Raw genomic sequence first — 25698 nt, 5'->3', positions numbered from 1 at the left:
CGGCTTGGCGCCAAATTCAAAATGTAAAGCCCCTGCACCAGGGTCGGCTGGTGTTTTGTTTTTTCACACTAGGAATCGATTCTAAGGACAGGAATGGATCCCACAAGCGCAGGATGTCGGCCAAGAGAGGACCCAGAGAATCTCCAAACTGTAAGTGGTCCTGTGGGCCAACCTACGGACACCTGCACTACACTTCCCTTACTAACAGAGCTCTCCCTTGTCACGTACGACAGGGATACTCAAAAACCTAGGGGGGCTAGGAGGAGAAGTAAAAAGCGTCCTGTATGCTTACAAAACTTGACGACTCCTATTCTAAAACATTATGCGCTTCCTGCTCAGCGAAAATTCTGCAGGAAGAAAAATCTTCCCCCATGTCTGAAATCCAGTCAGTTGTCCGGGAAGAAACAGTCCTACCTGTCGGACCTCCAACCAGGGCCCTTAGGGGCCACAAGAGGGTCTGCTCCAGCAGTGTTAGAGTCCGACTCTGACATGGCAGAAGAATTCGATCTTGTAGATCTTGGAAGTGTCGCAGGGAGAGAAAAAATATCTCGTTTAAAAAAAAAAAAAACGCTAAAAACCTTGCACTGTGCAGGACGTCATGTTGCGAGTCTGCTTCCACAACGTAAATCTACATTCCCTGTAAACGCCACACTTAAACCATTGATCCTTAATGATTGGAATTGTATGGATCAAGCTCCGTTAATTTCTAAAAGAATTTTAGGAGTGTCCTTTATTGGCAGACAATGAAGTGGCTATCCTTGAGGAGACGCCATCTGAGGATACGTCCCGCTCAAAGGCAACAAAGTAGACATGACCATGCGTAAGGCTTGGTCCACGTCCAGCTTCATTATAAAGCTAATACTGCGGCCACCTTGGTGGCTCGCTCTACTGCGGTTTGACTAGGCAGCTTCTACGGTCTGCTTCGGATCTCAGGCAGCCCTATCCAACACGAGCATCTCTTCTGCCAGCCCCGGTTGCCCCAGTGGGAAGTACCTCATCCGGGAGCTAACCGGAGACTGCGTGGACCTGGGTCCAAGGACGGGCTTTCCGGCACCACCGCGGCAGTCATTCAGGGGTAAAGTAGTGGTCAAGAGACATAACCTCCAAAGATAGGTTGTGTACCCTACCCGTTCGGGGCGGCTAGTCATCAGACTCCGCAAAAAGCGCCTTAATTCCATGTCCCTCCTCTATAACATAAGTGGGGAATGGAAAGACCGGAGGAAGCGGTAAGGGTCTTACTGTGGTCCCTCAACCTGCATCTTCATGCCCGCAGAAGATTAGTTCACTTCTGCACTAGTTGGAGAAACATAGCTACTGACGGTGCCTACCACACGCTGGGAAACGATCCTGATGACAGGAATCGATCCCACAAGCGCAGGCCTGGTGACGGAGGGGTACAAGATTTGAGCTAGTACCCCGCCCTCCAAATAGATTCTTTTTAACCTCGGACTGTGTGGGCCTGGGTCCAAGTACGGGCTTCCGGTTCTACCGTGACCGTCATCCCGGCACCAACCCTAGAGCAGGCTCTTCTTAAGGGTGAACAAATCGTGCTGGATATCGGTGCAGTTATCCCCATCCCTAAGACGGAATGGGGGAAAGGGTTTTACTCCCCTCTCCTTCTGAACCAGATGGCTCCCACCGATGGAGACGATCAGAACCGCAACCCCCCTGATTGGTAGGGATAACGTTATGGCTACGATTGACATAAAGGATGAGCATTATCACATCCCCAATTATGACAACTCGCAAAAAGTTCCTAAATTTGCGCTGAGAATGGCGCCTTCCCTTTGGAATCTCCTCTGCTTCACGGAGCTTTTCCAAAGGGGTGATTGGAATGGTAGCCTTTCTGCACAATCGCGGGATTATCATCATCCCCCATCTGAAAGGGGGCATAGCTCAGTAGATGGTTTCCGGCTGGTGGCAGATCCCCTCACTATTCTGAGGTCACACTTGGGGTCCACGCTTCAGCTATCTTAGGGTCTGAGCTGGATCATTAATGATTTGAAATCCAACATGGATCCGGACACCAGGAAAAAATTCCTAGGAGTCATTTTGGATTTTCGTCTCCAATGTTCATCCCTTCCTCCTCTAAGGAAACAGCTCATTCTAGAGAATGTTCTGCTCTCTATAAAAAATCTACAGTTTCAATAAGAGGTGATGCGGATCCTGGGGCTAATGACTTCATGCATTGGAGTGGTTCCCTGGGCCCAGTTCCACAGCAGTGATCTTCAGACACTTATCCTCCAGAAGGGGGACAAGTCATTCCTCACTTGACAGGACAATCCCTATTTCCACTAGGGCTAGATCCTCACTCCGCTGAAGGTTGTCCTCAGACAGCCTTTTAATGGGGTAACTGATAACTGATGCGATAACTGATACCAGCGCAAAAGGGTGAGGCGTCACCTTTGAAGGTGGCCATATCCAGGGTACTTAAGACCCTCATGAGAGATCGAGGTTATCTAACGTTAGAGAACGTAATGAGGTTTGGGAAACCCGACGTAGCCTGCAAACTGTTTAGGGATGAAGCATGTGAGGATTTTTTTACGATAACCTGATGGCAGTGCCACTCATTCGCCACCAGGGTTCCACCAGGAATCCTCTACTTCAGCATTTGGCGAGAAGGTTCCTTCAATGGGCGGAACTCACAACTAAGTCACTGTCGGCCTTCCGTATAAAAGGGGCCGAGAATTCAGTCGCGGGCTTTCTAAGCAGGAAGAAAGTGGACGCAGGAGAGTGGGGACTCCATCCCGAAGTGTCTAGCCTGCTCGGGACAAATAGGGGGCACCCAAAATAGTTTTGTTTGCGTAAAGCGCAAATACCAATTGCCGTCTTCTCTTTTCCCGTGACTCGGAGAAACAAGCATTAGGCACGGGTGCCCCCTCTCACCCCTGGGTTTGGGACTTAGCTTGCGCTTTTTCCCCTTTACCCCTGATTCCGCTACTCCTAAGAAATTACTGCGGCCAGGGCTGTCAGTAACGTTAGTAGCGCCTTATTGGCCCAAAAGACCTTGGTTTCCTCTCCTGAGATCTGTCAGTGGGAGAGCCTCTCCATCTTCCGTCAGGACTGGACCTATTGCTGCAGGGTCCTCTCCTCTACCCGGAGGTTCACAAGTTCAGGCTTACAGTCTGGATCTTGAACGGGTAAAATTCTTAGAAAAGGGTTTATCATCTAACGGGTTTCCACTATGTGCGAGAGCCTTATGCCCTCGACGGAAAAGCTTTATCCCAAAGTCGGGAAAAAATTCTCAGAATGGATGGGTCAGGACATCCAATCAGACATTCGTAAAAATTTTAAATTTCGTCCAGGCAGGCCCGGATAAAGGGTTGAGTCCAGATTCCCTCAAAGCCCAAGTAGTGGCTTTGAGGGCATTCTTTGATCTCACGCTTGCTGAGCACAAGGGGATCAGGAAATTTCCTAGAAGAGCGAGTAGACTGCATCCATTCATAAAGCTGATGGTGCGCCCCCCCCCCCCCCCCCCCCCCGGGATCTGACTATAGTCCTTCAGGCCTTCTGCGATTTTCCCCCGTTTGAACCTTTTAGAAACCTATCCATCGCCTTGCTGACGTACAAGGTAGCCCACCTTGTGGCAGTTATGTCGGCTATGTGCGTGGCTGAAATTCAGGCCCTTTCGCAAAGGGCCCCATATATGACTATGCACCCTGATGAGATCATATTCTCCTTAGACCCTTCCCTCCAACCCAAAGTCTTGTCAGACTTCCACGGAGGCCAGCCAATAGTCATTCCAGCCTTTGTCTAAATTTTAAAAACGAAAAGGAGCAGAGGCTCCATAATCTTGACGTTAAAAGAGCTGCATTAGCGTACCTTGAGGCAACGGAAAGTTGCAGAAAGACTGACTAACTTTCGTTCAGTCTCAGGGGCAGGCCAAAGGGAAGGCCACTTCTAGAGATTCAATAAGCCAGGTGGCTCAGAAGAGCCATCCAGGAGGCTTACAAGGCCAAGGGCATTCCTCCCCCAGAAGGTTTGAAAGCCCACTTCACTCGGGCGGTGGCATTTTCCTGGGCAGAAAGAGCGCACGCCTCAATCGAACAGATTTGTAACGCAGCCACGTGGACTTCTAGTCATACGTTTATTAAACCTTATAGGCTGGACATTAAAATCTATTGAGGATGCAACCTTCGGGAGGAAGGTGCTTCAAGCAGTAATCCCTCCCTAAAAAAGCCCATGCCAGTTATTTGGTATTCCTCCAGGTGTATGCTGTCATGATGTCGGAGGGAAAACGGGAATTTTTCTTACCGATAATTCCCTTTCTTAAAGGCATCATGACAGCATACGGGCTTTTCCCCCCCTACCGACACGGTTACCCTTGTTGGCTTAAACACATGAGGTGTATGCTTATGATTTCTTTGTCTGAGGTGTGTGGGGCCAATAAAACACACCTTCTGGTTAAGTATTCTGTCACTGTGGTTATTTGGAACGCACTGGTGTTTAGTGGAGGGGAGGTGCTTTTTATGTTCTGCCTCTTCCTGTCCCATCAGGTCAGCAGGTGAGCAACCTCCCGGTGTATGCTGTCATGATGCCTTTAAGAAAGGGAATTATCGGTAAGAAAAATTCCCGTTTTTTTTAGAAATTAAAAACTACCATTTTGGTATGACACGTGATATTTAGCCAGGGGGGGGGGGGGGGTCCTATTTCAGGTGTTTCTAAACCCTGCTTGGAGTCACCTGGGGTAAATTCAGCTAATTGGGCATAAGAACCCCCCCCCCCCCTCCCCCCCAATCTATAGATTACAGCTCACAATGCATATCAGAGCCAAAACCAAGCCATGGGGAGGATAGAACTGTGTAGCTCAGAGACAGGATTGTGTGGAGGCTCAGGTCTGGAGAAGCTACAAATACACTGAAAGTTTCCAAGAGCCCTGTGGCCTCCATAATACTTACATGGAAGAACAACCAGGACTCTTCCTAGAGCCGCCGACCCCCAAACTAAGGAGGAGAAGGGTCTTGTAAGAGAGGTGACCAAGAACCAACGGTCCCCATAATACTTACATGGAAGAACAACCAGGACTCTTCCTAGAGCCGCTGACCCACCAAACTTGGAGGGAGACGGATCTTGTAAGAAAGGAGACCAAGAACCCAGCGACCCCCATAATACTTACATGGAAGAACAACCAGGACTCTTCCTAGAGCCGCTGACCCCAAACTAAGGAGGAGAATGGTTTGTAAGAGATTAGACCAAGAACCCAACGGTCACTCTGGCTGAGCTCCAAAGATCTTGTGTGCAGATGGGAGAAACTTCCAGAAGGTCGACCATCCCTGCAACCTCCACCAATCGGGGCTTTATGACGGAGGGCTCAGAAAGAAACCTCCTCAGTAAGAGACATGGAAGCCGCCTGGAGTTGCCAAAAAGTTTTTAAAGGCCCCTCAGACTGCGAGTAAGAAGATTCTCTGCTCTGATGAAACCAAGCTTGGACCTTTTTGGCTACTAAGTGTGATGGCTGACCACAGACCGCCCCCATCCAACCTGACAAGAGGACACAAAATCCCCAAATCCAGGGGTGCAAACCTTGTGGCATCCACATCCCAGACTGGTATTGCTGCCAAAGGGTCAGCTAAGCACAGGGTCGCTGCAAAATGTGAGTGTTTTACCCTTTAGGAAAATGCATATAGATTTCCCCCGTTCTGTTGTCATTATGGGGTACGGAGTGCAGAATGAGGGGGGGGGGGGGGGGGGGGGGTTAATTTCCAAAAGGGCAAAACATAATAAAATGTAAGCTAAAATAGTGAGTTGGACTGTAGGTCCAGCATGAAGACAGTGTTCACACCCCATTATAGGGCTCCTCCCCAAATCTACAGTTCTCTCCTATCCAGAGAGTAGAGGATAACAATATGATCAGAGGGGCTCCCGCCATAGAGACCCTCAACCAATCCTGATAAAGGGGTCCTGTGCTTCTCCCACCCGCAGTGCCGTCAGACTGAATGGGACACTGGTCATGCATGGCGGATGCCGGGGCTGACGGACGGTGCAGAGCGATCTCCAGCGGTACTATTGGAAGTGACTGGAGCCGCGTCCACGAAGCACGACTGCTGCCCCTCGCGTCGTAGAAGGCCTTTGTAGATTTGGGATAATGCTTTCTGAGGGTATAAGCTGGGATCGCCTTTGCTGCCGTCAAACATTAAGTCAGCAGCGAAGAATAGGTTTAAAGTAGTACTTGGTCAGCGCTGTTAGCAGGGATGCAGGTAAGCCAAGGACGGCAAGGACTCCGAATATCCCCCTCTACCTGCTTACACTAATTGTAGGCTCTATCAACCAGAAGCACAGATCCTAGGAGAGCTGTGCACAGACCAGCTTTCTGTGTCCCCAGGTAGAGCCGAGCACTGGATTACCTGCCCAGCTGGCACATGGCAGAGCGTAGAGACGCCGGAGGAGGTGAGCTCCAGTAGTCACTGCAGGGGCACGGCTCGCATGTCTCGCAGCGGGATGCGGCCTGGCCGTCTGCTTTAACCCTTTCTGGGAATGAAATGGGCTTCGCGATGAGTAAAGTTAGAGCCCTGCACTCCCTCGCTCTTGGAGCTCCGGGGCCGGATGCGTGGAACTTGGAAGAAACAGGTTAGCGGTGACCTGCTCAGCCAATCACAGGCGTCAGTAGTGATTGTTCTTTAGCGGAGTGGTCAAGTGCACAATACGTGGCACCCAGCCGCTAGCCGGCTGCCTCCGGGTTCCTAGCAGTGAGCACACACGGGTGACATAAGGGAGCAGACACGCCTCTCTATGCCTTTGGGAAATGTTTAAGTACCAGAAAATCCCTTTTAATGTCTGATCTCTGGAGGTCCGACAACAGAGACCCCCAGCGCTCCTGAGACTGGTGCTGCACCTGTGGGACCTCCGTTCTTTCTCGCTCGTGTCATTGGGGGACACAGCAAAGACCTTGAGATTTAGCTACTGCCACTAGGAGGCGACACTATGCACAAAAAGTGTTAGCGCCGCCCGCTGATTAACTGGGTGTCAGCAGGGAGGGATATAATCAGTTTTCAGCTTTGTGTGCTAGGAGGCAGACAGTCTCGCCCACAAGGGCTGAGAGGATGGGCCACAGCTAACGGGGGGGGCTAATGCTCCCTTTTAACCCAACCGAGGAGGCGAACAGAAGTAGAGCAAACCTTCTGTTGTCGGCCTGGTCCCCTCAGGAGGACCACCCAGGTACTCCCGCGTGTGTCCCGCCAGCCATTGAGCCCCCCCGTTAGTCCGAATCAGCATCCCCTCCCCGCGCAGGGCAGGTGATGTTTGGGGTGAGTGCTCTGCTGGAAGTGATGGCTGGCTGACCAAGGGCACTAGGACCCACCAGCCATAGAGCTCCCCGTTTCTTTCTTCCGAGCGGTCTGCATCCCCTCCCTGTGAAAGGGCAGGCGATGGGGAGGGTTGAGCTCTGCTGGAGTTGGGGAGCCGTCTTAAGAGAAGACAGGTGAGCAGAAAGGAGCAGGTAAGAAAAATGGCCTCCCTTGCTGGCCTGTCCTGTTCGGGGTCCGTTCCTGGGTCACCCTGCCCGTCAGGCTGTGTATTTGTCGCCACGCGGTGTGTTGTGTTACACCTTCACTGACTGCTCTGGGGCCATATTAGAGCTTACTGATGGGATCAGCTTCACAGGCGGGGCGGACGGCGCTGGGGTGTCAGTGAGCGCCTTGTCCGTGTTTGCTGGTCCTCTGGAACAGTCATGTTTGGGCCAGTTGTAAGCAGTGCACTGTCTGCTATGTCCGCCTGTCAACGGCATCGTTCAGTGTGTCTGGGGTGTCTCTGCCCGCCTGTCAACGGCATCGTTCTGTGTCTCTGCGCAGTCTCTGTCCGCCTGTCGGCGGCATCGTTCTGTGTCTCTGCGCAGTCTCTGTCCGCCTGTCAACAGCATCATTCAGTGTCTCTGCGCAGTCTCTGTCCGCCTGTCAACAGCATCATTCAGTGTCTCTGCGCAGTCTCTGTCCGCCTGTCAACAGCATCATTCAGTGTCTCTGCGCAGTCTCTGTCCGCCTGTCAACAGCATCATTCAGTGTCTCTGCGCAGTCTCTGTCCGCCTGTCAACGGCATCGTTCTGTGTCTCTGCGCAGTCTCTGTCCGCCTGTCAACAGCATCATTCAGTGTCTCTGCGCAGTCTCTGTCCGCCTGTCAACGGCATCGTTCAGTGTCTCTGCGCAGTCTGTCCGCCTGTCAACGGCATCGTTCAGTGTCTCTGCGCAGTCTCTGTCCGCCTGTCAACGGCATCGTTCAGTGTCCCTGCGCAGTCTCTGTCCGCCTGTCAACGGCATCGTTCAGTGTCCCTGCGCAGTCTCTGTCCGCCTGTCAACGGCATCGTTCAGTGTCTCTGCGCAGTCTCTGTCCGCCTGTCAACGGCATCGTTCAGTGTGTCTGCGCAGTCTCTGTCCGCCTGTCAACGGCATCGTTCTGTGTCCCTGCGCAGTCTCTGTCCGCCTGTCAACGGCATCGTTCAGTGTCCCTGCGCAGTCTCTGTCCGCCTCTCAGCGGCATTGTTCAGTGTGTCTGCGCAGTCTCTGTCCGCCTGTCAGCGGCATCGTTCAGTGTGTCTGCGCAGTCTCTGTCCGCCTGTCAACGGCATCGTTCAGTGTGTCTGCGGTGTCTCTGCCCGCCTGTCAACGGCATCGTTCTGTGTCTCTGCGCAGTCTCTGTCCGCCTGTTAGCGGCATCGTTCTCCTGGGTGTCTGATGTCTCCAGGAGGCACTGATTTGCGCTGTCAGGCGGCATGCCTGCGGGTCAGTGCAGGTAACCCCAGTGGCCTACTGATAAGGCGCTGGCACCCTAAGCCATGGATTGTTTTGGGGGCTGTGTCCAGTCCGGGGTGGTTGCTCACCTACCATCCAAAAGAACGTGGTATAGTCCAGCTGCCGTGCGGCTTTTAAGGAATGGCCCAGCTGCTGGTTGGGTCTCTATGTAGCCGGGGGTGTTCTACATGCGGTCACGTGGCTTGGTCGGTGCCGCCATGGGCATGTATATATTGGCTGCCGTGCCTTGTATTGTGTTGGCACAGTTCGTGTTCCCCGCACCCCTCACCAGTGGCTATGTGCCCCATTCTTGGCGCCATGGCTCCACCTCCTCCTGCAGGTTGATGGAGTAGCATTACTCTCCAATCTACCCCGACTCAGGAGGTCGAATGCGGTCCACCTTAGCGTGATTCTGGTCCTACTGAGACCCGTGGTCCCTCCCATACGCGGACAAGTACCTGCAGACGGTACGAGATTTACACCGAGCTACAGGGTATCTCGTGGGTCACTCATGTGGCACGGGCCTCGCCTTCTCCCCTATTAGGCATGTCTGGGCCTCTGCCGTTAGTTCTCTGTAGTCAGAGCGGTCTGCGACTTCACTCCTACAACATCTCTCCACGTAGCCGTCCTACGCAGGTAAGAGCGCGGGACACGAGCATCTAATCAGATGGCGTTAGTAGCGCGCTGCGATCCTCCTGCGCTATTTAGCAGCAGACTGAGATGGTATAGGCTAATACTGTTTGCAATTCTTAGCGCCCGCCCTCCCGACTCCGGAGGATTTTGGAAAGAGACCAGTAAGGCTCCCATCTGGCAACGAGGCCGCCTGTCCAGGGGCCCCAGCTCTTTAGTTCCATCCCCACCTTCTGATGGTACTGATGTCACGTTCAGCTCGCCCAGTCTACTTGCCTCTACTAAGCGGGATGCGCTTTGGGCGGAGGTTCTTCGGTCACCCTGGCGCTCCGCTGTGGCTCCTGACATCACTGGTGGAGCCCTGGTATTCTGTAGTGGTTTCGTCGCATTGGTGCCGGGTCACTGTGCCAGCGACGCCATATATTCAGGCTGTGTTACGGCACATATTTCTAGAATGGGTGTCTCATCGGAAGCTCCTAGTCAGGAGCTCCTTTTTCTCGGTGGTGGGCCGGTTCTCGGACCCTCTTTTTGCTCTCCTAGGCACCTATTTGCAGTTACAGAGCTGATTTCGCGTCTTCTGCATGTGGCTTCTTTTATATTCCCACCCCTTGAGTACTGCTCTTGGACGTCTCAAGGTCTAGGCCGTGCCCCCCCCAATGATACGGGTGAGAAAGAGATTTTAGGTAAGGTTCTTACAAAATCTCGTGTTTTTGGACCCGGTCACCCAAACGATGTTTATGGCTAGGAAGCCGTCCTCGTCAAGGGTGTATCATCACGTGCGAAGAGGGTTCGTTCTCTGGTGCGAGCGGAGGGGTTTTCACCTTATGCGGTTCTCCTTGCCTCGCCTTCTGTCCTTCCTCCAGGAGAGGCTGGTGATGGGGCTCAGCCTCAGTTCCCTCACAGGACAGATTTCCGCTTTGTCTGTCCTTTTTCATTGCCCCGTGGCATCCAGGTCGGTTGTGCGCACCTTCCTGCTGGGAGTCGTTCACACCGCACCCCTGTTTCGCTCCCCGGGACCTCCTTGGGATTTGAATCTGGTCTTGGGCGCCCTACAGGCCCATCCATTCGAACCATTAGCAAGGGTACCATGGCGGTTATTATCCTGGAAGGTAGCCTTCGTGGTGGTTGTTACTTCCCTCTGAAGGGTCTCTGAGGTCACGGGGTTGTATCTCCGTCTTTCCATATCCATGAGGGCATCGTGCTGCCATCGCTCTGTGGCAGTCCACCCAAGGGGACGAGCTCTGCACACTTTAGACCTAGTGCGAGCTCTGAAGATCTATTTGGAACAGACTTCATCATTCCGACGCTCTGATTCTCTGTTGGTGATACTGGGGGGTCCGAGTTGTGGTCTTGCGGCCTCCAAATGTTGTCATCTCATGCTGGATCCGCTGGGTGCTGCTGAGGCCTACCGGGCTAAGGGTAAGACACCACCGTTTCACACTCTGCCAGGGCGATGGGAGCCTCATGGATGGTTGGCAATGGTGCCTCCGCCTTGCAAGGGTGTAGGGGGGCTCCTGGTGGTCCCTACACATTTTCTGTAAGTCCTACCGAATTCACACTTTTTGCGTCAGCCATCCCACGGTCTTCGCTGTCCCCCAATGACACTCGCTGTAAAATCTCTTTCTCACCTCTGGGGGGCGCAGCACTCACCCCTTACTTATAGGACATGGTGTTTAGCCCTGCCAGGACCCCGGTTCTGTAAGTCACACATGGTGCTGTGTTTTCATTGGTTAGAACCTTTGTGTCATATTACTGACTATCGTTCTCTCCGTTCCCGCACGGACGCTCCTACTGCTGGCATGCAAGCTGATTAGGAGGGGATATGGCCAGCGGGCGGAGCTAACACTTTTTGGGCTTAGTGTCGCCTCCTAGTGGCAGTAGCTATACCTCGCGGTCTTTGCTGTGTCCCCCAATGAACGAGACGAGATAGATTTTATGGTGTCTTCACTTGTATGGGGTGGTAGGGGGCTGAGGGGCTCAGCAATCTGCTTGTCACGTAGAAGCCATCGGAGCACCGGGGTTCCCAGCTGTCAGACCCCCAGTAACCGTGACATTTATTCCCTATTGAGGATAGGTGGCGCTAGTGGGGCACCCTAGTAATGTAGTCAGCAGTAGCATGTCCTTCACTGTACAGACAGCCATGTTTATACCGGTGTGTGTGTGTGTGTGTGGGGGGGGGGGGGGGGGTATTCCGTATTCTAAGCTGTTTATGTTCCTTTTTCTGCTCCCGTTTTAAGCTCTTCTACCATCTATGATCCAGAAGAAGGGCGGACATATTGTAGTGATCAGCAGCGTGCAAGGAAAGATCAGCATCCCCTTCAGATCCGCATGTAAGTACAGAAACCGTCTCTTCTCTAGTGGCGCAGCCTCTTTTTATGTCCCAGTCAACGCAGATTCTTAGAAATATCTGAGTTTTAGAATGGGGGGTAAGCGATCTTCAGTTCCTGCCTTCCGTTCGGAATATGCTTTGCCCCCCACGGTTTCACCAATTTAAGGCAGAGGTCCGTGCTGATCACACCATATTTAGATGACCTACTAGTTGTAGCCGAATCCAGGGAACGTCGAAAAGAACACCCAGCAATAGTTATTCTATGCCCCCAATACCTAGGGTGGGTCATCAACTGGAAGAAATCGGACCCCCAGCCAGAAGAAAACCTTTCTAGGAGTCGTCCTCGATTCAGAGAACCAACGTGCTTTTCTTCCCTCCGTAAGGATTCAGGAATTACAACTCCTAGTCCAAAGACACAAAACCTATACCGTCAGGACAGCCATTTCACCGTTAGGAAATCCCTTGTATCCCGGCGGTAGCATGGGCCCAGGCTCACACAAGAACCTTCCAGGGAGCGATCCTAGCCGCATGGGGCAGGAAACGGGCATCCCTGGGCAAGAAAATGTACGTAGGCAATGCGGTGAAGACATCTCTGATTTTGGTGACCTTTAACCCGGAACCTTTCGAGGGGCATTCACTGGTGTGCAACAGGGAGCCTACGAGGGGGACCTTTACCTCACAGGAGTTTAGCCTCGGAGGATCGACCTCCAATCTTCAGCAAGCTTCTGACAGTCTGGAAATCCCCACAAAGACTAGAAGCTGCTATCCAGGGCGGGCACCTAAAGATCAGACCACGTCACATTGGACCTCAGGGGGAACACCATGCCGTGCCTTACAAAACAGTGGTGAAGCATCGTACCACCATAACTGATGACCCGGAATCACCTGCAGCCAGGACAGCGTTATGGTGCTTCACCACTAACTGATGACCCGGAATCACCTGCGGCCAGGACAGTGGTATGGTGCTTCACCACTAACTGATGACTGGAATCACCTGTGGCCAGGACAGCGGTATGGTGCTTCACCACTAACTGATGACTGGTATCACCTGCGGCCAGGACAGCGGTATGGTGCTTCACCACTAACTGATGACTGGAATCACCTGCGGCCAGGACAGCGGTATGGTGCTTCACCACTAACTGATGACTGGAATCACCTGCGGCCAGGACAGCGGGCGGTATGGTACTTCACCACTAACTGATGACTGGAATCACCTGCGGCCAGGACAGCGGGCGGTATGGTGCTTCACCACTAACTGATGACTGGAATCACCTGTGGCCAGGACAGCGGTATGGTGCTTCACCACTAACTGATGACTGGAATCACCTGTGGCCAGGACAGCGGTAGGGTGCTTCACCACTAACTGATGACTGGAATCACCTGCGGCCAGGACAGCGGTATGGTGCTTCACCACTAACTGATGACTGGAATCACCTGTGGCCAGGACAGCGGTATGGTGCTTCACCACTAACTGATGACTGGAATCACCTGTGGCCAGGACAGCGGTATGGTGCTTCACCACTAACTGATGACTGGAATCACCTGCGGCCAGGACAGCGGTATGGTGCTTCACCACTAACTGATGACTGGAATCACCTGTGGCCAGGACAGCGGTATGGTGCTTCACCACTAACTGATGACTGGAATCACCTGCGGCCAGGACAGCGGTATGGTGCTTCACCACTAACTGATGACTGGAATCACCTGCGGCCAGGACAGCGGTATGGTGCTTCACCACTAACTGATGACTGGAATCACCTGCGGCCAGGACAGCGGTATGGTGCTTCACCACTAACTCTAGTTCCTTCCTCCACAGATTCGGCATCTAAGCATGCTACACAAGCCTTCTTTGATTGCCTGAGAGCTGAAATGGTGCCACATGACATTGCCGTCACGGTTATAAGTCCTGGCTACATTCAGACCAACCTCTCGCTGAATGCCGTGACTGAAGATGGGTCCAGATACGGAGGTAGACATGTCTTCATAAACAAGCCCGCTTCTCTTGGTAGATTGTAAACGTGCCTCTGAACAAGCCGTTCGTGCCCTTAGTGGGAAGTATGTTTCTAGAGCCGTGTTGCAGGTTACTTACCTCCTCTTCCGGTCTGACCTAGGTCAACCTCATTACAAACCGTTGTCCTTTTATGAGAAGGGAAGCGGGGCTATCCTCTACCGTACAGTGGCCAGCTTATTAAATGCTTGCCTACGGCACAATGTGAGCCATTGAACCCCTTCAGGACCACCTAACATACATATGTCATGAAGGGCAGAAGCCACGGAGTATGGAACGGACTCTGCTCCCTAGCCAGCTGCAATAGGCTGTTTTTGGGATTTTTTGTTTGTTTTTATAGCTTCCAGCAGCCGTGATCAGCGTTAGTGCTGATAGTGGCTGCTATCCATTTTGGATGCTGAAGTACAAGCTATCCTAAATAGTCTGATCTAGTCAGCCTGGAGGATGGCGCCATTTGGCATCACGGTGTCAGGATAGCCTGGAGCCTACTGAAATCTCTGAGCTTGCCTGTCAAGCCGTAACTGTGGCGAAACAATCCCACCATAAGCTAAAACCCACCGTTGGGTCGCCCTAGATAAAATAAATAACCTAAAAAGTTGTGTGACTTTATAGCACCATGTGTGAGGATTTTCTGGAGGGGGGGCTTGAAATATAAGCCCTACCCCAAAATTAAGCCCTAGCTGCATAAAACATAAAATAATCCATCCCCTCTCCGGCACTGTCATCTACCCGCGCCTCTCCCTTGAACCTCCCCGGCAGTTGCTTGAAGTTTTCCTGCAGAGCTTCCTGGTCGGGACATTAAATCCCCGCCTGCAGGAAGCTCTAACTGGTTCTCAAGTGCTGACTCAGCCAATCACAGCAATGATTCAACCGCGTCTCTGTGTGATGCAACACACAGGAACGCTCCATAGGGAAACATCGGCTACAAAAAAATCGCAAATCACAGCTATATAGAGCGTGCCGCAGCCTACAAAACACACTTGTGTGGAAGAACCCATCTAAATACCCGCCCATCCTGCGCTGCTCGTTCATCGCTCTCCTAGTTTTCTAGAAATGAGCGATGATTCTTAGCAGCGGTGCAGGCTGATATCTCAGCCGTTAGCACTGATAAGATTCTCTCAGCTGGTATCCCTCTGGCAGTTCTCAACGGCACACCAGCCGAAAGTGCGGAGAAGAAAGGCGCTGTATGCAGAAGACAGCGCTCCAGCTGTCTTTTGCATACCCTGCTCGGAGCGCTCAGCTTGCCGTACACTAAGATGTCAGGATGAGGGCAGTTAGCATAGGGTGGAAACACCAGCAGGTCCGTTTTAGAGAGGTTTGCTAGAGAGCGGACATAGTGTTAGAGACAGCGGATAGACAGTCGGTGGCGCTCTGGAGGACCGGCGCTGTGATGTCATGGGAGGAGTGGTATAACTGGGTATCGTCAGCGTAGAGGCGTGGTGTAATGTGCGGCAGCCAGGTTGGGTCAGGAGAGGAGAGAGATGGGGGACAGAGAAGCCTGTAGAAACTCGGCAAAGTCCTGGGTGTGAACGGCCTGAAGTTTCCCATAGGTCTGGTAGGTAGGTGGGTCTGGAGAGATACTAGGAAGCTTGACAGAGGAAGAGAGAAGGTTATGGTCCGAGAGCGGGAGAGGGGAGTTAGTGAAGTGGGAAGCAGAGGAAGACCAGATCCAGAGTGGTGCCATCCCTGTGAGCTGGAGAGACCGAGGGAGGAGGTGAGCGATAGAAGCTGAGGGGCAGATGGGGAGATTTGCCTAAGATGAGGGTTGAGATTTTGCAGGATAGAAAGTGGGGGAGCGAGACATCAAAAACAGGCGAGGAGCACCTGGGGGGCGGTAGATAACTGCTACTCGCATGGACAGCGGACAGAAAGCCGTAGGGCATGTACCTCGCATGATGGGAAAGTGAGTGAGAGTACCACGGAGGTCTTATTATACTTACCTAGCAGTCTCAATCCAGGTCCCTCCCGCTGCCCTCCAACTCCAACGCGCTTCCTACAGTCCTCGGCCACTCATACATCACTTCCTGCTTACAGGAGTCCTAAATCCCACCTCCAGGAAGCGACAGTTGTGATTGGTTCTTCGACCGCTGCTCAGCCAATCAACAGCCATCACATTGTAGAGGCAGGATTTATGAATTGGCTGCCTCGCGGCCAATCACAGCCATTGCATTGGTTTATCCAGCACTGCATTGATTGGCTGAGCAGCGGTGGGAGAACCAATGCTTGAAGAATCTCTGCTCAGCAGATGCCGTGTGCTTGTGGACATAATGCCCATCATGCAGTCGTTGCACGCGGCCACCATGGATTGGGAGTGAAGCCGTCAAGCAGTGAGGTGCAGCATGGACTCCAGGGGTTTCGCACTTCGTTACCCCGCAGGCTACTCTCGCACAAGCGCGTCTTTTTGCTGGTTTTTTTGCACGAACGTAATATGCAGCACTAGGGCTCCATGCGTTTCAGTGAGGCCTCCCACACCAGCGGTTTTGCGCAGCGTGTTTACCGCATGCTGCACCTTCTGTTTTTAGTCTTGTAGCGCGGATTTGACATGAATTATTGACTGGTTATTTTTTTTTTTACACAACCAAATCATCCACTTAAGGCTGGACACCCACTGGTGATATTTCGTATCTTGCGCTGCAACCGCGGGGGATGAAGGATGCTCTCCTATTGCTTTCAATGGGATCGGCGCTGCTGCCAGTCTCATTGAAAGCGCTTCCCTGAAAATCATCAATAAGTAGTAAAAAAAAAAAAAAGTTAAAAAAAGTACTCCCCTTATATTTCAAGCGCTTCCCCGAAAATCATGCTGCAGGGTTTGCCAAAACCATTGCTTTCAATGGGACCAGCAGCAGCACCGATCCCATTGAAAGCAATGGGATAGCATGCTGCACTTCCGCGGTATTCTCCATATCTTTTAAATGGGGCTAGCCCTATTGAAAAGACTGGCAATATCCCAGCGTATTCCCGTTTTTTTTTCTCGCACTGCGAGGCAAGCGTTTTCCCTTACTCTCGCAGCGCAGTGTTGAAAAAAACACCAGTGGGTGTCTGCCCTAATACTGCGTTTCTATCACGCAAGTTACTGCGCCACCAGGAGGGAAAAGTCGTGACGTCATCAGCTTGTTGTTACTGCACAGAAATAGGCAGTAAAACTGCAGGCAAGTAGGACAAACGCAGTAAAGCGCAGCTGCGCACGCTGTAAAGTGCGCTAAAAGGCAGCGGTCTTACAAACTTCTGTAAGACATGGACGCTCTCGACCACGGCCCGCCATCCTTCTGGACTCACAAATGGATTGTTTTCCCCTTCTAGCATGAAAATGGCAGCACATCTATCTCCTGGCATCCCTTGGAACCCCTCGCCCGTTGATTTCAATGGGACCTTAACCCCTCAGTGGCCAGGCTGTTTGTGCCTTAGTGACGGGGCCGGATTTTGGAAATCTGCCATGCCTCACTGTAACATAGAATAACTCCGATCCCGGTGATCCTGACATTGTTTCCCACCACATATTGTACTTCATGTAGGTGGGAATAATAGAACAAGAGAATGTGTGAATGTTTATTAAAAGTGCCAAAATTGGGAACATTGTGAAAAAAGGTTTTTTTTTCACATTTTCAACTGTAATATGGCAAATATGTGCAAACAGACTGTAGACATTTCTGATAAGATATATATTTCCATCAGTTTACTTTATTCTGGATGCACATTGGAAAAACTTTTTTTTTTTTTAACCATTTAACATTAATTATCAGCATTTTGAGGAACAGTTTGCTTTCCTGCACTGGGCCAAGATTGTAAAGTTTCATGGGTGTCCGAATGATAGAGACCCTACATATGACCCCATTGTGAAAACTAGACCCCTTAATGCACTCATCTAGGGGTGCACTGCGGATTTTGCCCCAACAGTTTTTGACTGAATCTCTAAGTAAAGTAAAAGGGAAACATTTTTTTTTTTGACAATTCTGTCATTTTAAAACCATTTTTTTTTGTACAGCACACATATGAATGAAGGCTTTCACCCCAAAATGGATCCCCTGTTTGTCCCGTGTTCAGAGACCTCTCCACTGTGGCCCTAATCTTATGTCTGTATGCACAACGAGGCCCAAACCGAAAGGAGCGTTACACATCAACTGTGTTCTAACTTTTATGTGATTGCCATTATCCATTGGATAACGGCGATCACATGACCGGAGACCGTTCACCGCGGTCCTCGGTCACTGCTCCAGGTTCTCTGCTACCTTTTAGGCGATTTTTAGTTTCCCAGACCCTCTCCATTAGAGATGAGCGAGCGCACTCGTCCGAGCTTGATGTTCATTTGAGCATTAAGGTACTCGAGATGCTCGTTACTCGAGACGAGCACCACGCGGTACTCGAGTCAATTCCATTTCCTTCCCTGCATGTTTAGCGCCATTTTCTAGCCAATAGACATGCGGGGAAGGCATTACCACTTCCTGCTGTGACACGCCAGCCCTATCACACCCCCCAGCAGTGAGTGGCTGGGCCGATCAGGTGACCGCCGAGTACCTAAAGTGGTCCTGCCCGCGGCTCGCCTCAGACGCATGCTGGCAGAGGTTAGGGAAAGTGCTGCTGCTGATATAGGGAAAATGTTAGCGTAGGATCCTGTCTTCAAGAGCCCCAACGGTCCTCCTTAGGGCCACATCTGACCGTGTGCATTACTGTTGTGGCTGCTGGTAGCAGTAGTGCACCAATTTATTTATTTTTTTTAAACATCTATCCCTCTGCAGAGCATTACAGCTATAGCATCTCGCTCTTATCGCTAAATAGAATGCAAATATTACCTGGCCCACTGCAGAAAACCTTTTCACAGATACCATTCTATGTGTTGGGTGAAGTAGCCGCAGTTATCAGCAATATCCACTGGCTGTATATCTTTCTGCCCCTGTGCAGAACATCGCACAATATTCTTTCCTTGGGTGCGGTGAAGCTGCCCCTGTTATTAGCACTGTCCACTGGCTGTATAGTTTTCTCCCACTCCATACAGCCTCTCTATTATCTACAAGTCTCTCTTAGCGGTAAATGACCCCTCCGTATCAGTGCAAGACAGCGGGTTACTTTTTTCCAGTCACAGCATTGAGCCTCCGCTATCTACAAGTCTCTGTGTGCGGTAAATTACCACAGTTCTCAGCGCTATAGGGTGGGGTAATTTATTTTGGGCCCTGCTCTATCCTTAACCCGACATGATGAGGGGTAGGAGTAAGGGGTAAGGACATGGATACGGGCGTCCAAGTGAGGATGTGGGCGCAGGCCGAGGTCCTGGGCGGGGTTAATCACAGCCGGCTGCTGAGGGATTAGGAGAGAGACAAGTTTCTGGGGTCCCCAGCTTCATATCACAATTTATGGGTCCGCATGGTAGACCTATATTACAAACAGAGCAGTGTGAGCAGGTCCTGTCGTGGATGGCAGAAAATGCATCCAGCAATGTATCGGGCACCCAGTCTTCTACGCAGTCCACTACTCTAGACCTAGGGACTGCAACTCTGAATCCTCTGGCTGCTGCTCCTCCTTCCTCCCAGCCTCCTCACTCCATGAAAATGACACATTCTGAGGAGCAGGCAGACTCCCAGGAACTGTTCTCGGGTCCCTGCCATCAGTGGGGAAAAAACGGTTCCTCTCTCACCTGAGGAGTTTGTCATGACCGATGCCCAACCTTTGGAAAGTTCCTGGAGTCCAGGTGATGAGGCTGGGGACTTCCCGCAACTGTCCCAAGAGCTTTCAGTGGGTGAGGAGGATGATGATGATGAGACACAGTTGTCTTGCAGTGAGGTAGTAGTAAGGGCAGTAAGTCCGAGGGAGGAGCGCACAGAGGATTTGGAGGAAGAGCAGCTGGACGATGAGGTGACTGACCCCACCTGGTTTGCTAAGCGTACTGAGGACAGGTCTTCAGAGGGGGAGGCAAGTGCAGCAGCAGGACAGGTTGGAAGAGGCAGTGCGGTGGCCAGGGGTAGAGGCAGGGCCAGAGCGAATAATCCACCAACTATTTCCCAAAGCACCCCTGGTGCCAAGCCTCTGTGCAGAGGGCTAGGTGTTCAAAGGTGTGGATGTTTTTTAGTGAGATCGCGGATGACCGACGAACAGTGGTGTGCAACCTGTGTCGCACCAAGATCAGCCGGGGAGCCACCACTACCAGCCTCAACACCACCAGTATGCGCTTGGCATATGATAGCCAAGCACCCCACAAGGTGGGACGGAGGCCATTCACCCCCTCCGGGTCACACCACTGCCTCTTCCCCTGTGCCGCAACCTTCCACACAGATTTAATCCCCCTCCCAGGACGCAGGCACGAGCGCCTCCCGGCCTGCACCCACACCCTCACCTCCACCGTCCTCCACTCCATCCAGCAATGTCTCTCAGCGCAGCATTCAAGCTGTCGCTAACACAAGCGTTGGAGCGAAAGCGCAAATACGCCGCCAACCACCCGCATGCACAAGCTTTAAACGTGCACATTGCCAAATTAATCAGCCTGGAGATGTTGCCGTATAGGCTTGTGGAAACGAAGGCTTTTAAAAACATGATGGCAGTGGCGGTCCCACGCTATTTGGTCCCCAGTCGCCACTACTTTTCCCGATGCGCCATCTCCGCCCTACACCAGCACGTCTCCCGCAACATTACCTGTGCCCTCAACAACGCAGTTACTGGGAAGGTCCACTTAACGACGGACACGTGGACAAGCACAGGCGGGCAGGGCCACTATATCTCCCTGACGGCACATTGGGTGAACTTGGTGGAGGCTGGGACCGAGTCAGATCCTGGGACTGCACACGTGCTACCCACAACAAGAATAGCGGGTCCTACCTCAGTGCTGGTATCTGCGGCTTATTATGCCACCTCTTCCAAACTGCCTCCCTCCTCCTCCACCACCTCCACCTCTCCATTACGAAGTGTGAGCACGGCGGTAGCACGCGGCACATCAGCACAGCAGTGGGCAAGCGTCAGCAAGCCATGCTGAAACTAATCAGCTTAGGTAACGAGGCACACGGCCCCCGAGCTGTTGCAGGGTCTGACAGAGCAGACTGACCTCTGGCTTTCGCAGCTGAGCCTCCAACTGGGCATGGTCGTGTGTGACAACGGCCGTAACCTGGTGGTGGCTCTGCAGCCTGGCTGCCTCACACACGTTCCATACCTGGCCCACGTCTTCAATCTGGTGGTTCAGTGGTTTCTGAAAAACTACCCCCACTTGTCTGACCTGCTTGGCAAGCTGTGCCGCGTGTGCGTACATTTCCGCAAGTCCACCACGGATGCTGCCACCCTGAGGACCCTGCAATGTCGGTTTCAGCTGCCAGGGCACTGACTGCTGTGCGACATGCCCACACGCTGGCATTCTACGCTGCACATGTTGGCCAGGCTATACGAGCAGCGTAGAGCTATAGTGGAATACCAACTCCAACATGGGCGGCGGAGTGGTAGTCAGCCTCCGGAGTACTTTACAGAGGAGTGGGCATGGATGGCCGACATCTGCCAGGTCCTCAAACTTTGAGGAGTCTACCCAAATGGTGAGTGGCGATGCAGCCATCATTAGTGTTACCATCCCACTGCCTTGCCTGCTGAGAAGTTCGCTGCTAAGCATAAAGGCCGACGCTTTGCGGTTAGAAGAGGAGACGGGGCATGACAGTATGTCGCTTGATAGCCAGACCACCCTCACATCTATATCTCAGCGGGTTTTGGAGGAGGAGGAGAAGGGGGAAGAAACTGCTGGCCACACTACAGAGGGTACCCATGCTGCTTGCCTGTCATCTGTTCAGCGTGTATGGGCTAAAAAGGAGGTGGAGCATCCTCCTCGTGAGAATAGCGATGTGTTGCGTACTGGGACTCTGGCACACATGGCTGACTTCATGTTAGGCTGCCTTTCCCGTGATCCACGCGTTGGACACATTCTTGCCAACATGGATTACTGGGTGTTCACCCTTCTCGACCCACGGTATAAGGAGAACCTTTCCACTCATTCCCGAAGAGGAAAAGGGGTATGAGAGGGATGCAATACCACAGGGCCCTGGTGGAAAAAGTGATGCTAAAGTACCCATCTGACAGCGCTAGCAGTAGAAGACGCAGTTCAGAGGGCCAACTAGCAGGGGAGGCGTGGAGATCAGGCAGCATGTCCAGCGCAGGCAGGGGAACACTCTCCAAGGCTTTTGCCAGTTTTATGGCTTCCCAGCAAGACTGTGTCACCACTCCCCAGTCAAAACTGAGTCGGAGGGAGCACTGTAAAAAGATGGTGAAGGGAGTACATAGCCTTCTTGACTCCATACAACTATTGGGTGTTAAAGCTGGGCTCATGGCACGAACTTGCACTGTACCCCCTGGAGGCGCTGGCCTGCCCTGCCCTTATCACGGATAAGCGTACCCGCCTGTCAACGGACAGCGCCAACATGCTTAGGCTCATTAAGATGAACAAAGGCTGGATTTCCCCAGACTTCTCCACCGGTGGAAAGCAGCGGATCCTAAAGATTCTTTTTGCTGCCACAGAGGATGCAGTTTTCTCCTATCACCCCAAAAAAGGGGAGAATTCTATTTATGTATACCTCTCGGATATTACTCCTACTTCTTCTCCTCCTCCTCCTCCTAAAACAGTATGTCATCACGCTGCACTGCCGATTTCTATGCGGCCGAAAAGGCTCTGTTTAAAAGTTTTAAAAGTTAAACTTAAACAAATTTTTGCGGAGGGCGGCCTCCAGGCTCTGTTACAAATTAACTAATAACAAGCTGTATCTTTAAAAAATGTTTATGGGTTTCACCTGCCCTCGGCGTTCAGCAATTTTTCACGGGTACACTTGTACTCTTGGTACACCAATTTTTCAGGCCATTGCCAATGCTGTTAGGAAACAAATTTTTCCGTGCTTCGCCTACACTCTTGGTAACCAAATTTTTTCAGGGTTTCGCCTATACTCTTGCTACAGAAATGTTACTGGGGTCCGCCTATACTGCGGGTGCACAAAGGTTTCCCATAGCGGTGTTCAGCTGCCTGACACGTACACAGAATGAAGTGTGTGTGTACACATGGATTTCAGGGCCGGCTGACATACTTCCCACACAGAGTATTGCGGGTCCTACCTCGGTCATGGTTTCTCAGCCTTATTATGCCACCTCCTCCTGCTTGGGGGTCTAGGGATCTGCGGTGGGCAACATGTATTTGCTTTCGCGTTACCACAGTAATCTGAGACAGTTTGGACCTACCCCCCTCCGTCTCCTCTGGGCCCCACCTCCGGCCTGCAGCGCCATCTTGTGTGTGGCAAGAGTACTCGAACTCTGATGAACCTGCAGCGCCATCTTGTGTGTGGACATAATGATCCACAGGACCAAACATTGTATCAGCTGGGCTAGAAATAGAAGTGCATGTCCATGGGCCTAACATATGGCAGGATACACGAAGGGCAACGATCCTGCAATAAAGGGGGATAGCATAAATTGTAGAGTGCGAGAGGGAAGGCGAAGTGCTGAACATAATGTGGAAGGGAAAACTAATGAAGTGCAGGGCCTCCTGTGGGTGGTGAATACTTGGGTCAGTACGTCCGGTCGGTTGTCAGTAGGGAGTGCCGGATGAGGGGCCCCGAGGCCACCGCATGACCTGCATGAAGCCCCCCGGACTGTGGAGATGCACACTGTTTGATTGCCATATTTACTTTTACCCATTTTTTGGCAGTGATGGACAAGACGACGGCCGAAGGAAGAACCCCGGAAGAGGTGGCGCAGATTGTCTTGAGAGCTGTTGGAGAACGGAGTAAAGATGTCCTGGTAGCGGGGCCGCTGCCCACGCTGGCCGTATACCTCAGGGTTCTCGCTCCAAAGCTGTTTTTTTCTTTGATGGCAGCAAGAGCCAAAAAGGAAAGAAAGTTTAAGGATTCATAATGTGAAGATTGACCAAATGTCTTGAGCGCTCCAGCTGGTCACGGCGGATTACTCTGCCAAGTCACAATAAATGTTTCTACCTTCAGAAAATGGTGGCTGCTTCCATTTTAAAGAGGTTGCAAACTAGTGATGGGCCCAGCCACAAGATAAGCCATCTTATTGGGGGAGGTCTGTCCCAAGAGCCACCACTTATCATTTGTTTGTCGGGCCACTGTGCTCATGCACTGAGCTGATTACTGCAGGAAGCAGATACTCCTGTTCTTGCTGCAGTGGCCAGGTTTGGTATTACAGGCAAAGTTTCTATTCACTTCAATGACTATTTGCCCTGCAATACCAAACCTGGCCACTGCAGCGGGAACAGAGCTATCTGCTTCCTGCAAGCATCAGTCCAGTGCATGAGCACACTGGCCTAGAAAACAAGTGACCAGTAGGTAGTCCAGGTAGTGAACCCCTGTTGACTATCCTGCAGATAGGTCCAGCAATAGTTTGCACCTGGACAACCCCTTTAAGAGAACACACTCTGTTCTTTTATGCACCAACATGTAATATTTTAGAGTACATCTTTTTTTCAATTCTGTCCGTTTTCCAGAAGTAGTAAAAGACGCCCCCCAGGGTCTGGACTTTGCAAGTTCTCTTCCACTAGAGATCTGCCCTTAGCCACAGTCGAGCTAATGCCCTGATTGTAGCCCTACTGTCTGGTTAGCGATAGTACCCGTCGTGCCCCAGTCACCATCTCTGCAAGAGGTAGAAGTGGCCTCTCTCACTGTGGACTGGCACTCCCTACTGGTGTGTATGGGACCAGTATACTAGTGTGGGACGAGTATTCAGTAACTCCATTGCATTTGCCAGCGGCACATTCCAGTTACATGACCTGCTGAGGGGTGAGCATTTTTTTTTTTATTGCCTGCATATACTTTGATCAGCAAATGCTCACTTGTCACCTGATTGCAAAGTACTAACGACCACCTGTCCTTCAGTGAGTTACATGCTCCACCCCTGGTCACATGACTGTGACATCACTTTCCTGCTGTGAGTTACATGCACTGCCCCTAATCACACGACGGTGACATCACTGGTCCTTCAGTGAGTTACATGCTCCGCCCCTGGTCACATGACAGTGACATCACTGGTCCTTCAGTGAGTTACATGCGCCGCCCCTGGTCACATGACAATGACATCACTTTCCTGCAGTGAGTTACATGCACTGCCCCTAATTACATGATGGTGACATCACAGGTCCTTCAGTGAGTTACATGCTCCGCCCCTAATCACATGACGGTGACATCACTGGTCCTTCAGTGAGTTACATGCTCCGCCCCTGGTCACATGACAATGACATCCCTTTCCTGCAGTGAGTTACATGCACTGCCCCTAATTACATGACGGTGACATCACTGGTCCTTCAGTGAGTTACATGCTCCGCCCCTGGTCACATGACAATGACATCACTTTCCTGCAGTGAGTTACATGCACTGCTCCTAATTAAATGATGGTGACATCACAGGTCCTTCAGTGAGTTACATGCTCTGCCCCTGATTACATGACGGTGACATCACTGGTCCTTAAGTGAGTTACATGCTCTGCCCCTGGTCACATGACAATGACATCACTTTCCTGCAGTGAGTTACATGCACTGCTCCTAATTAAATGATGGTGACATCACAGGTCCTTCAGTGAGTTACATGCTCTGCCCCTGATTACATGACGGTGACATCACTGGTCCTTAAGTGAGTTACATGCTCCGCCCCTGGTCACATGACAATGACATCACTTTCCTGCAGTGAGTTACATGCACTGCCCCTAATTACATGATGGTGACATCACAGGTCCTTCAGTGAGTTACATGCTCCGCCCCTGATCACATGACGGTGACATAACAGGTCCTTCATTCTCTATATATTACATTAGTAAACAGTGCCACCAGAAACAGCGGTACTATAAATATTACTAAGTTGTATTATACAGGGCAGTGATCAGGAAGGAACGTTCATTTGCCTAATTATCATCTGGTGTAAAGAAGCCTTGTGAGTTTCTCCAGAGACTTGTAGTCTCGTTAGGTGACAGCAGGGGTGCTGTAGGTGATAATGGCGTGACACATTTTTCCATGCCTGACCCCCCCCCCCCCCCCTCTCCCCTGATTGCCTGCTACACTCTGGAGGTCT

At 51.7% G+C, this 25698-nt stretch overlaps 1 protein-coding gene across 3 annotated transcripts in view; it reads left to right on the top strand.

Annotated features, from left to right (window-relative positions):
* Positions 1–23626, top strand: part of DHRS7B (dehydrogenase/reductase 7B) — a 45466-nt gene extending 21840 nt beyond the window's left edge. For 2 of the 3 annotated variants that reach the window (XM_066577248.1, XM_066577249.1), the window contains exons 5-7: positions 11588–11680; positions 13496–13648; positions 23331–23626. In XM_066577248.1, the coding sequence (XP_066433345.1) occupies positions 11588–11680; positions 13496–13648; positions 23331–23536 (452 nt within the window). In that variant the 3' untranslated portion in view covers positions 23537–23626. The remainder of the gene's footprint in view (positions 1–11587; positions 11681–13495; positions 13649–23330) is intronic. The other variant, XM_066577250.1, reaches the window with a different exon arrangement.
* Positions 23627–25698: the final 2072 nt, after the last annotated feature.

Source organism: Eleutherodactylus coqui, chromosome 8 (assembly GCF_035609145.1).
Source record: "Eleutherodactylus coqui strain aEleCoq1 chromosome 8, aEleCoq1.hap1, whole genome shotgun sequence".
In the NCBI taxonomy this organism is placed as follows: Eukaryota; Metazoa; Chordata; class Amphibia; order Anura; family Eleutherodactylidae; genus Eleutherodactylus; species Eleutherodactylus coqui.
Note: the sequence above shows the minus strand (reverse complement) of the source record. Positions and strands in the feature narration are given on the sequence as shown.